The 12,836-nt window shown below is 42.3% G+C and overlaps 1 protein-coding gene across 10 annotated transcripts in view; it reads left to right on the top strand.

Moving 5' to 3' along the window:
- ERC1 (ELKS/RAB6-interacting/CAST family member 1) overlaps nucleotides 1-5,222 on the top strand; it is a 294,324-nt gene extending 289,102 nt beyond the window's left edge. For all 10 annotated transcript variants that reach the window (XM_082767805.1, XM_082767804.1, XM_082767802.1 and 7 more), the window contains one exon: nucleotides 4,920-5,222. In XM_082767805.1, coding sequence (XP_082623931.1) covers nucleotides 4,920-5,057 — 138 coding nt within the window. In that variant the 3' untranslated portion in view covers nucleotides 5,058-5,222. The remainder of the gene's footprint in view (nucleotides 1-4,919) is intronic.
- The last annotated feature ends 7,614 nt before the right edge of the window (nucleotides 5,223-12,836 follow it).

The following is a 12,836-nucleotide window of genomic DNA, read 5'->3' as shown; positions in this document are numbered from 1 at the left end:
CTTAAGGGTGTTCTTTCTCAAAATAGGTGGTGAAATCTATTCAACTGTGTTTAGATATATTTAAAGCATATTTTTAAAGTTTAGACATTACTCTAAAAAGGCAAGCCAGAATGTTTACCTCGAAATCTCATTTTAATTTTTAAATGATTTTTAAATATTTTGATAAAAAATAAAACATTTCCAGATAGAGAAAAAAAAATTATATATGTTTGAAAAAAAATGTTTGGCAGACTGGGAGTTCTATATTCCTAACCCATTCTTTGGTCCATTTTATAAGTCTAATAAAGTTGAGAAATAAAGGGTAGTATATAATCAGCTCTCATTACTCCAAACATATGTATTTAGACTGATGTGTCTGGAAAGATGCAAAGATGATGTTTGCCCCAGGTACACTGTAGTTTAACTGATTTTCAGACAAAGCAAAGGCTAAGATAAATCAGTTGAGTTTCTTTTTGTTGCTTACTTCTGTTATTTTAAGCTCTAACACTATTTTTCAGAGTAGCCATAGTCTGACACAAAAGCACCTGAACTTTGGGGAAAATGTGATTACAGATCCCAACATTGTAGCCTTATAGAAGCCCTGCACTTAATTTGTGTTTGTGCTTCTCTCTACAAGCAATTCCTTTCCTACTTTCAGCTTTACTGTCCATAGGCAGAATTCATCCGCATGCGATACATTATTTTTTTTTATTTGCCTTTTTTTCATCACCGTTTGTGCAGAATTACTGAGAGGAGAATAATGCATTCCAGAGGGAATATCCTCCATATAAATAAATATAGCAGGTTCTTAGCTTAATGTTGCCTTGCATACATAATAGGGCAAGCAAAGGCCACTGAGGCTCTGCAGAGCAGCACTGTGGTTCACCTAGTACACGGGTAAAACCATGGCATCATATTTCAAAACTATGAACTTATTTTCCCTCTGAATGACAATTAATCTTTAAATAACTTCCGGAGAAGTACAAATGCAAGGTAATTTCATGGTGAATATATTTGTTTATTTATTTTCACTAATGGAGTTTAACTATAAATGGCAAAGTATCATGACTTGCTTTAAACCCAGGAAGGCAGCAGTGGTGAAAAGTGTCTGAATCTGTTGCAGGTTATCTGCAAGCTTACATCCCCCTGAGACACAGAATGTCTCTTCTGTTCTTCTGTCCCTAGATAAAGCATAAATGCTATGAAGCACTTTGGGAGTCCTTGCTATCCCTTTCTTTCCAGGTCGCCTATTTTTACTTGTCATCAACCGGGAAAGTATATCTGACCTTCTCTTTTTATGTCATTTCTATGAGGCAGGTGTATGAGTCTTATCATATCCTGAGCTGAAAATACCAACTGAAAAAGACTGTTAACACTTCTTTATTTTCATAGAAAAATGGCATGGCACTCTTTATGTTTGCATTCACAACAAGAAAACCTAGGTAACCAGGAGAAGAGCTGATAGTAATAATTTTAAAGAAATTCTCTAAATTTTGGACTGCCAAACATCTAGGTGAATCAAGTTATACCACGGATGTTCCCCATTAAGAAGCTTGTCTGAATGAGGAGTGACGTATGCTGGTCACAGCTGTTTCTGAGAGGAATGATGTAAACAGAGATGACATAGATGATACAGAAATGCTGTACCAGCCACACAGTCAATTAAGATGACTTTGTTTAAGTAGAAATCTCATTATTAAACCTAGATGTTCTGAAGCTAGCAAACTTGATGCAAGGCTATCATTGCTATTTATTTCAAAGATGTTGCATCACAGACATCTGCGAGACAGCTGCACAGACTTTCTGTCTATGCTGATTTACAGAGTATTATTGCTTGCCTTCAGCATTCAGAGCAGTCTCCTCTTGATGGCCCAAAAATTACTTTTTGAGAAAGTTTTCTTCATCTATTTTCTTCATCTGGTTAAGTTTGCTACTTTTGTTTGATTGCATTTGATTTATTTCAGCCTTGGTGGGGGCTTATGCTGTTGGGCTTCTCTTGATTTTGTAAGAAATATTCGTATTATGCATACATCCACATAAATGAATTATGCAGCAAGAAACTGAGAAGTCACCGACTTTGCTGTGCTGCTTGGCTGAGGACAACAGCCAACAGCATTCCCCCTTGCCCACCAACCTCCTTTCACTTCTGAAGGTTAATCCCACCGAGGTACTTTTAAGTTCTGTTGATGTTGTACATTTTTTTGTCCTTTCTTGGGGTTTCACGTGGAAGATTTGGCTGGCGTACCTGGAGGACAGATCTCTGCTCAGAAGGTGGTGGTGGAGCATGGCCCATGGGGAGCCCGGGCTGTGCTTTCCCTGCTAACACTGCCCTCTCCTGGTCCTCTTCTGGTGACTCCAGAGCCCAGAACAGGCTCCTGCAAGGGGACGGATAAAGAAAAGGAGAATGACATCATTTGCTTCTTCTCCCATTGCCTTCTGTCTCCCCTAGCCTCCATGACCTTCCACCCTTCCGATGAATGACACTGAAATCTTCGCTTTGGCCCCAGAAGCCAAGGAAGCAGTGCCTCAGAGTCCCGTACTGAAACCAGCCCCATGAATTTCCCAGCAGTAGGTGGTTTGCAGGCTGCTGTTTCTGGGCCCACGTGAGCTGCTGGCATCTCACTAGGCTGAGCAACCAGCAACTCGGGACGTAGCTCCTCAGATCGCATCTCCTGGCTTCTTACGTGCAGCGCCAGCTCTTTCAATCCTGCTTGCTGAATGGACCTCCCCTAGGCTTAGCCACCCATTGCAGGTTTCCGACTAACAACTCTGCCAGGCTGCTGGAACTAGGCTAATCGCAGAACCACAGCGTGCCGTTCCTGAGCCGTGCTGGGTTCCTGCTGGATTCCCTCCCCGCTCCCCCGAGAGCCCTCACGGAGCCCCGCGTGCTCCCCTCCCGCTCGTTTCCCCCCTTCCCCGGCTCATGTCATTCTGTGGAGCAGGATCGGGTTGCTTTTGCCTTGTGATTCTTGGCATCAGCCCCTCTCAGATTCATATAGCTGTGCTGTGAGTACGGCAGCCAGTAGGAACAAGGCACATAAGAGCACATTAAACTAACATTCAGCACGCAAAACCCAAATAATTTACTATATGCTACCCTGCCTAGTAAAGGGAGTAGTAGAGCTGGCCTGCCCTTTTAATTTCCTTTCTCTCACTTTTGTCTATAGAAGTGTATGCCATAGCTTCCCTAAAAAGCATTTGTATTTATTTTGTAGTCATTCTTAGGCTGTTTGGTTATACGCAGTATTTCTTGCAGTAACAGCGTAGCAATCTTACGCTTTCCTTGATACCACCTCTAAGCAGAGACACGCTGTCCTATCTGAACAGAATTTTAGCTGTAGAAATAAAACCTTTCCCCCTGCATTGTGCTCTTACTGGGGTAAACTGATCTGTTGTCCTACCATCTGACCATTGTTCCTTATTAAAACCTACAGCAATCAGTGTTACAGAAGTACAAAATATGCTGGTGAGCAGGTATCCCTTCACGGATGAGAAATTCCAGTGTGACATTCTTTCAGTGTCACATATGAACACCGTAGAGTTCCAATAAAAATATTAATAACTTAAGAATAAGAAGTGTTATGGGGCTGAAGGGTGGTAATATAAACTCAAAAATATTTAAAGGAAGGTTCAAAACCAGATAAGGTAATCACTACGGCTGCTGAAAATGACAAAGACGTTTAAATGCAACAGCTTGCAATGAACTTCAGAACCCAATCTAAGTATAGGTACCTGCTACAAATATACTTGTCTTATGTTTATGGAGAATGAATTAGAAGAAATAATACCACTAATAAAACAGAGCAGGTTTTTTGCTGTATGGTATATGACAAAGCTGTATGCTTGAAAGCTTATCCAATCTATTTAATGATATCGTCTGGGCTAGTAAGAGATGCTGCGTCTCCTTGCTCCGTTAGACCCTCAGACCATTGTGACTACAGTAATCCCTTAATGCTTGCACAAATTACAGCCTTGCTTGGGATTCTTCTGCACAGTTCACAGGCCAGCATGGGCTTTATCAATTGCTGGTCAGATAAACAGGTTACTGAAGGCAGATGTTTCCTGCTCTTTGCTAAGGCTGCGGGCCCCTAATTCTGGCAGGGCCATTAGATTCAGAGCTAAAAGCTATGTTCACATAAACTCCAGTGTGTTGCGTGGTGTGGTTTGTAACACCATTTGTTGGACAAACAGTTTGTAGATGATACAAAAAGCGCATATGATAAAGTTTTGAAGTTTCATGTCTCATTCTGAACCAACTACTCTGAACAAAGAGTAATCCAATAGGAAGTTTATAGTCAGTAAACAACAAACAGTTCAGTATGGTACCCTTATGACTGAGTGAGGAAGCACCATATCTGAAAGTGATTATTTCCACAGACAAATTAGAATTCTAGTTGTCGCTGAGTGCACTTCGTACAGTTATGTAACATTTCTGTTGATGTCATATAGGAAGTAATTCCTAAGTAATTGCATCCTGTTATTCGTGAATAAAAGTCAAACTATTTAATATACTAGCAAAATAGTATATTTTTTTCTGGAATACAGTTGCTTTCAGGAAAAAAAAAAAAAAAAAAAAAAAAACAAAACATTCTACAGAGGAAGGTTTTCTAATATTTATCATAATACAATCTACCTGGGAGTAGTTAAGCCACTTAGTTTTCCCGTGTTGACATGGCCTGTACTGGGAAGGTCACAAATCTGGTCCCGCAGACTGGAAAAAGTGACATCAAGAGAGGGGAACTTGCCCAGTGTCTGCAGGCTGATGAGGGAGTCACCAAGGGAAGGCGTCAATCCTGGAAGTGCCCAGCATGGAGCACTCTGCTAGCTGCCTTTCTGAAGCTGGTGTTTTAGCTTAGAGCTGAGCCTGCTGGGCAGGACTTGTTATGCAGTGAACGTGTTTAATAGCAGAGAATGATCGTGGCTCTGTGTGTTTCTTGCAGCTTCGTGACGAGTTAGAAAAGGGCGAGAAGGAAAGCGCAGAGCTGCAGGAGTTTGCCAACGCCATCTTACAGCAGATAGCGGATCACTGCCCTGACATCCTGGAGCAAGTCGTCAATGCACTTGAGGAGTCATCATGACCTCGGCCACTGGCCCCGCTGGAGCAGCACACCAGTGGCCAAGCCCAGTCAGTCCAAGGAGCCATGAGAGGAGGGTGAAAGACAGAAAATGGAATAGAAACTTCTGGTGCACCTTTTACAAGGAAAACAAAAGAAAAAGAAAAAAAAAAAAAAAAACACAAACAAACAACATACTCTAAAAACTACCTGCTCTCTAGGTTCTTCCAGTCTGTGATTAATCAATCATGCTTGTGTTCAGCTTCTCACTGCCTTTCTACTTTAGCATCCAATTCCCCACTGACTTTGTTGATGGTATTGTGATTTTGGATGCAGCTAAGCAGAGCTCTTCCAAGTCTCCTGAGCGAAGAAGAGGGGATCCACTGAATGCAAGAAGCTCTAGTTCTCCATAAGGTTGCAGAAGGGTAGCCTTTGCCTTTGCCATTTATTGCTTCTTTTTTTTTTTTTTTTTTTTTTCATAAAAGCTGAAAGCCTCGATTTCATAGTGCTAAAACCTAAACCTGAGTGTGCTCTGGTTATGGCTCACAACTGGCCAGTATCAGCTAGCTAGCTCAGGTCTCACTGCCTGTCTCAATATTTCTTATGTTCTTAAATAACAGAGAGAGGAGAGGAAAGGAAAGTTTCCCAATTTGGCCCTGTTAGTCACTTTGTCTGGCAGCTGGGAAACAAGGTAGGCATACTGGTACTTTCTGTTTACTTAACTTTGATTTTTATTGTTCACTGATTTGACTCTGAAATGCTGAGTGGGGCATATTTTCATATAACTGTTTTCATCTGTCGGCTTCTTGGGTTTTTGTTTGTTTTTTAGCTGAAGTTTCTCATCATAGGTCTGTACCTCCTAAGTTCTTATTTTATAGAGAGCTCTCTCCATTCAAGCAGGTGTGGTCAACAGGTCAGCTCCCAGGATCAATTTGTATAGTTTGTCCATTGCTATTTTTTCAGGCCACAGGTTTGTGAACACTAGCTGCCATCAGAATAGTTTCAGGCATTTTGTACATGAGCAGATTGCATCACTTAGCTTAGAAGTATAATTTTAAAACTAATTTAGGTAAATTGGTAACATAGTTCTTATTATAATTATAATTTAATTTATTTTGGTTTAGCTTAGGTTGACAAGGAATGAGTTTGAATTCAGAGCAATAACCCCTTCTTATAAAGAGGAGCATCTCTACTGGGGTTGGCACCCCTCTGAGTAGATAGGTATAAAATCACAGCTTTAGTTAAACCAGTGCAATTCTTATATGTATATGAGAGGCCTTACTCTTGCTCCCAGCCATCTTTGACACTCATTAAAGCCCCTGCTGATAGGTAATATGACCTGAAATAGCAGGTCAATTTGTCATTGTGGTAGCAAATCAGAATCCTATTTTATGGGTAGGACTTTCACGTTCATTCTTGGACTCTGTGTTAAAGGGGAGGCATGTTTTTTCTCCTGGTTGCCAATGGTTATGTGTTTCTGAGGGCATCTGCAGGACAGAATCCTTTAACGTGTCCCCGTGTGCTCCTTAAAGGAGGTATTCTCCTCGGGCTTTCTCATATTACTTAAGAGAACAAGGGGAGGGGGAAAGGAGACCAAATATCAACACAGCAGTGGATGAAATCTTGGCTTTCTAGTCACCAGCTAATTTTAAACCCTGTGACTCCTGCAGCCATTGCTGTAACTCTAACAGATTTTACAAGTTTTAGAAACATCAGCTGATTATAGCATTCATAATCTCTCTCAGTAAACCTCCCATTCAGAGCCCTCAATTTAATTCCATAACTTACTTTATTTTGAGCTTAAGCACTAAACTGCTACGCTAAGTAAAATGTTTCAAACCCTTTCAGAAAAACTGCATTTCTTATGTCTTTCAAATCCATGGCACAGCTCCCCTGTAGGTCCTTCACACCGTATTTTTATACTTAGAAGTGACTGATTGATTGCTTCTAATAGAAAGGAGACCAACAAAAGTTTGAATAAGTGAAGCTGTACCCTGTCTTCTTTTCAACCACTGAAAATTGGGCAAAACTGAAAACTTATATACTCATAGATTATATTGAAAACTAACTGATTGAAAATAAATCACACCCAAATTCATTCAGCTGTAATGATTCCAAAGAAGCAACCATGGAAGCATCCATAACCATGTCCGCTGGGAAGAAATATCTTATCTCCAAAGAAGAGGTGGTTCACACCTTTTCTGTGTTTTGAACTGCCAGCGCTTTGCAAATCGGGACATGTAGCTTTAGTCCTCAGTGTAGTAATAGCCTGTGTCCCAAAGCTTTTTTTTTCTCATGGAACAGGAGAGTAATGGGAACCTGAATGTTTGCAAGGGGGAAATACCGGAAGGTATGTAGACAGTGACTGTACATACCACTGAGCCATGCCTCATACCAGAACCACCCCTTTGGTCCTATTATTTGAGTCAGCACGTTTTGATAGGAGCAGTTGTTTTGAAATCTTTCCTCTTGCTTTTTCTTCATCACCCCTAATTACTCACTCCAGGAATTTAATGCTGCCTGTAAAACCATCAGGGCCATCAGCCTAACATCATCACACCACCACCACCACTCCTGACTATCTCATTAACTTATATGGTCAAATCTCCAGCTGCCCTGGTTCCCTGCTGTAAAACAATCCTTCCTCTGTGAGAAGCTGTGGAATTTCCCTTATCGATGGTTCAAATGACTCCTGCTTGTAAACCTCTTACTGAGATGTTCCTTGATAGCGTTTCTGCTGCAGGGGAAGGGGGAGGGGATGGGAGCAAGGGGTGGTCATTTCTGGCTGTTATTTCAATTGCATTTGTTTGCTGCATTGCCCGTGCATCACAGGAAAGCTCCCAGTTTCAGTGCTGGTTCTCGTGCATCCTTAACTCAGCTGCCAGCCTGAGGCTCTGTTTATAGGTTGGAGAGTGCCTCAGCAAAAGGCATGTTGCTGTCGTGACAGCATGTTTAGGACCCATGCATCTGAAACCAGGTGAATCTCACTGTTTACACATCTCCCAGCTTCATCCCTGAAAGGATTTGTCAAGCCTGGCTAGTTTTCACACTGGCCATTTGGTCTTTATCTGCAAGCCACACACCTGCTGTTCTTCCCATCTGGATTATTGGGCCTTTGTAAGTTTTCTCGTTAACTACTGTTATCTTCTGGGGCTTCTAGACTTACCATCTTAAACATTGATCTTAGACCTCAGTAAAGTGCTTTCAGGGAGAGAGCAGATCTCATTTGGGAACAGACTTGATCCGACTTGATCTCCATTGAACTATTTCAGATAATCTCCCTGATCCTGTGTAGATAGAGATCTTGTCACAGTGAATAGCTTGGGAAACTGTGGGATTTGGGAGATGCTGCTGGTCACTGCTGAGCATGACCAGTGAAAGCTTTTCCTTTTGCTTGTATGGAGTGAGTGCCACACCGCTGGCCTTAGGGTAATTAATGGATTTGGTTATTGTAATCCATCAAGAAACTACATATCAGAAGGGCCATATGTGTGCATATACCATGACACTCGTCCAGTTGCCTAACCCTCCCCAGCTCCTTTAAAATCTTTTTATCCAGGTGTCAGCAGCCAGGGAGATGCAGACAGTTTCCTAACACAACAGTCCTACACTGCAGCACTTCTGGGAAATTCAGGGGCCCTTCCTGCTTCATGGGCCCCCATCCAGTTCCCAGTGTGCCTGGGGAAACTTGCTTGTTCTTCTCCTCTTTTGTGAACTTCCATTTGCTCTGGGAGTTGTGAAAGTCTTGATTGCTTTGATATTTTTTTTTCTTACAAGCTGTCATTTATAAAGAAACAGGGATTTAAGGACTTGAGAAGCTGTCTGTAGAAAATTAAATAGGTAATTTTAGCTGTGTTTGGGCTAAAAAATAACTCAAGCCTGAAGCCCATGTACAGTGTAAAAGCTGACACCCCAACCATGATGTTGATGATATCCATGAGCCCAAGTACATATTTTCCTCTGAATCAAGCCTCATTTAAAACACTAAAAGGACATTATAACACTAGAGTTGCAGTGTGAGAACATTAGCACTATTTGTGATTGGAAGAATTGACTGGAGTGCTCCCAAGCGAAACGCTAAGCTTCTGGTATTCTCTCTCATTTTGACTGCCTTTAACCAGCTATCCCTCTAGAAAATGCCAAACTCTCTCTGGAGTATCTGATTTTTGCCAAGTCCAGGGGATGGAAGGCGAAGGTCATGCGATGCACAAGGCTGTTTGTTGCAGTTTCCAGTTGCACTGCTGGAATACACCTTCTCTATCAGATTTGCTGGTACTTTGTGGCTCTCAGTATTTTGCACAAGGGAGCATTAATGTCATAAGCTTGTTCACATAACCCTGTTTTTTGAACCAAAGGGGCACCTATTTTCATTTGCCCTCTAATTCCACCCATTCTGCTGCTAATGCTCAATTTGTTGGGAAATTTCTGCAACTGATAAAAGGTTAACAGGGTTGAGTCCCCACTCCTGTACTAATTGCCAATCAATGCCACTGAAGGGCTCTTTACAAAGAATGTGAAGAGCTGTGTGCTGATACCATTGTAAAGCAAAAAAATTCACTACGTAAAGTAACGCATGCATTTCTCAATGACACTGATGAAATAAAAAGGGAAAGAGTACAATCAAGGCATCTGACATTAAAAGAAGCCTCTGCTCAGCTCAACGTCTGCACTGAAATAGGGAATCGGGGAGGAAGCAGAAGGCAATGGATAACTAACACTGCCCCAGTGAAGCTGGTGGGGTGGAAGGGTCAGGCGAAGGGCGGCCTGGGCGGCCACCGCTGGCGAGAGCAGCCCCGCCAATCAGTCTTGTCAGCGCGGTGAGGAAAACGAGTGTCTGGGGGGATTTTTAAGCAAAATGATGTTTTTAATTGTTTTTTTCCACATATACGGGAGGAACCTTACACATCAGCAAATCCTTCTGAACAAAATGGCTGTGTCCACTGACTATTAAAAAAAAAAAAAAAAAAAAAAAAGAAAGAAAGAAAAACTGTTTTGAAACTTTTTAGTGTCAAAAGCATAAACACAGAAATCCTGACTTTTTCCAGTGTGTGTGGTGAGTGCTGTAACCCTGTCATCAGTATCTCTCCTGACTTTTTCAGGGGCGTTTTTTCCTGTTTTGTTTTCTGCTTGTCGATATTGTCTGTGTGGTCCTAAGGCTGGGGCAGTTACCAACAATGTGTGTCTGTTGTCGGATTAAAAAAGATAGTAGTAGAACCGAAAAAGATGTGTTTTAAAAATATATAAAAAAATAAGTTTCATCAAAAGGAATTCAAGTACAGAAGCAACAAAGCCTTGACTCCTCCTCTCAGGATTGTACGGAAAAGGATTTGTGGGCTCATAATTATAACCAGTGGCCTTTTACAGGCTTTTGAGGTCCAGGAGAGCTTGGCCTCTTCGGAAATGTTACGAACCCTGTATTGTGAATTCCCTCTTTCCCAGTTTTATACTGTACATGCTACATGTGTAATACAGAAATGGGCAGAATGAAGGAGTATTTTGGAAATCAGTCTTTTCTAGTAACAGTTGCCTACATCGGGTGTCCCTTAAAATATGAACCATTGATGTAAGTGGACCAGACACTTTGGCCAAATTTTTAGTCTTCTGGACTGCACTTGCAAATGCCAGGGACACGTGCAAGATTGGCTGGAATAGTTAGGAGTGGAGTGTAGGCCCATTTTCAGATTTTTATCTCCTTGTGTCCAGTCATGGTCACATATCCACAACAGTTTATGTTACCTTAAAGGACTAGCAGCTGCCTTCTGCTGTGGTTACCTCAGAGCTAGAAGGAGCAATGTGAGGATAAATTGGCATGTAACATAGAGAGACATAAAAAACAAACCAGAAATTGCTTTGCTATGATATAGGTAAAGTAATTCATTAAATTATTTTTTCTTTCAAATTTAATTATCATATGCTACTTGCACTTCCAGTTTGGATCTTGAAAGTCAATTAAATTGATTTTGCTTTTAAGTAGATTTTTCTGCCTTCGGTTCTCGATGCTCCTGTGGTTTTACTGCTCAAAACATTATTTTTTCCATTTGGACTGACCAAAAAATTGATCTCTTCATCAGTCATGTGTAGTCTCTTTTATTATGAAATGTGGGTATCATCTAAAATCCAAATTTGAAGCCAGATTTTACAAGTCAGCCTCATTCCTTTAATCTCCCTCACCTTGCCAGCTCTACGTGGACACGGCCAAGCCTCAGTCCTCATGAAGCGTGGCCACCCTTTGCACTTCATTGGCAGCACATGGGACGTGCCCTGTCTTCTGTGCCTGCTCAAGGGCAGCTGGCTGCACCTGGCCCTGTCTGAGATGCTTGTTACAGTATATCTGGGGAGGTTTGGGTGGCGAATGCCTTTATCTGTTCAGAGTCTGAAGGAGGATGTATCAAATGGGACCATGAATGGGGGAATAACTTCTATGCTAGTCTAACATGCCGCTCCAAGCCCACTACATTAGTACATTGCTGTTTCCCTCCAAGACGGTAAATGATGAGGGCCACACAGCGGGTTCTGGTTCACAAAGTGTGTGTTTGGGGGGAGGCAATCTGGAGGATTGCCCCAAGGATTAAAAAGCTGTGGGATACTCCATCCAGTCTGCAGATATGGGTCCCTCATTTGCTTTGGAAGAGACATGTTGCACTTTAGTGGAGGGGGAGACAGGCTTTGGGTATGGGATCTAGTGTACTTGAATTCCTTTTTGAAATAACAGCAGCGGGAGACATTGATGTCCGTGATGCAAGTGTGCACGCTGCCTTCAACTTGTATGTGTTTTATCGCTGGAGTCATGTTACTGACAGGATAATGAAACTGCAAAGAAAATGTGTTATATTCAACTTTGCCTTGATAATATAAACACTTTGTTCATTTTTTCTTCTTTTTTTATTCACAGACTAAGTTCATCAGGAAATTATAAAATTATTTAAAAATTCTGTGCCATGTCTTCATTTCAGTGACTCTCAGTGCATCTTGCTCGGTACCCTCCCTGCACGGCAAGGATCAGTGGGCATGCAGGAGGTCTGGGCGGCTGCGTGGCAGTTCCTTGAGAGCAGGCTTGGGGTCGGATCTGCTGACCCGAATCTGGGACAACCCTGCTGGGGGGCTTGGCTCCCCCTGCACCTGGCAGTGTGGGTGGGTGTAGAGGGGCTGCCGCAAGGTAAACGTGAGCAAGCATCAACGTAGGGGTGTCCCAGATACTCTGGGACCTCATGGGCCAGGTAAGTGGAGATAAAGCAACCGTGTTTATGGTGAGCTCTTCCCTTTGTCTCTCGCTTGTTTTCCAAATAAATGTGACTTCAACGTTGCTAATGAGTGACTGAATCCCAGATGTACATCGAGCGTTGAGCCAATTTCAGGATCACGTCGTATGGAGTAATGTGCTTGGAAAGACTTGCTGTGCAAAGGCCAGCAAGGCTGCCTTATGCAGCAGCGTGCTTCACAAGAAACCTGAAGGTGAGTCCTGTCCCCGCGGCACCAGCCACCACTGGAGAGTTGCAGCTTTGTCACCTGAGGTGGCCCGTGCCCCCCTGCAGCACTGGAGGAAACAAATTCAACCCAGTGTCCAGCTTCCAGCTGCATTTTGAGGACACAGGAGATTGCCTGAGTAATGTCACTGTACAATCTCATTTTTCTGGCATTTCTTAACTGTTCTAAAGAGAATAGCATTGCAACACCAGGTCCCAGTGGTAGAACAATGTCCATTTTAAACACACTCCACCAGATTCTCTGCAGCTATCCCAAAGCCCAGGGAGACAAGACTTCCCCACGTCAGGACACTTTCCAATTAACTTCTCTTTTAAAGCC

The sequence above is a fragment of the Aythya marila genome (genome assembly GCF_965140915.1).
Source record: "Aythya marila genome assembly, chromosome: 1".
Classification (NCBI taxonomy): Eukaryota; Metazoa; Chordata; class Aves; order Anseriformes; family Anatidae; genus Aythya; species Aythya marila.
This window is presented reverse-complemented; position numbering and strand designations above follow the sequence as displayed.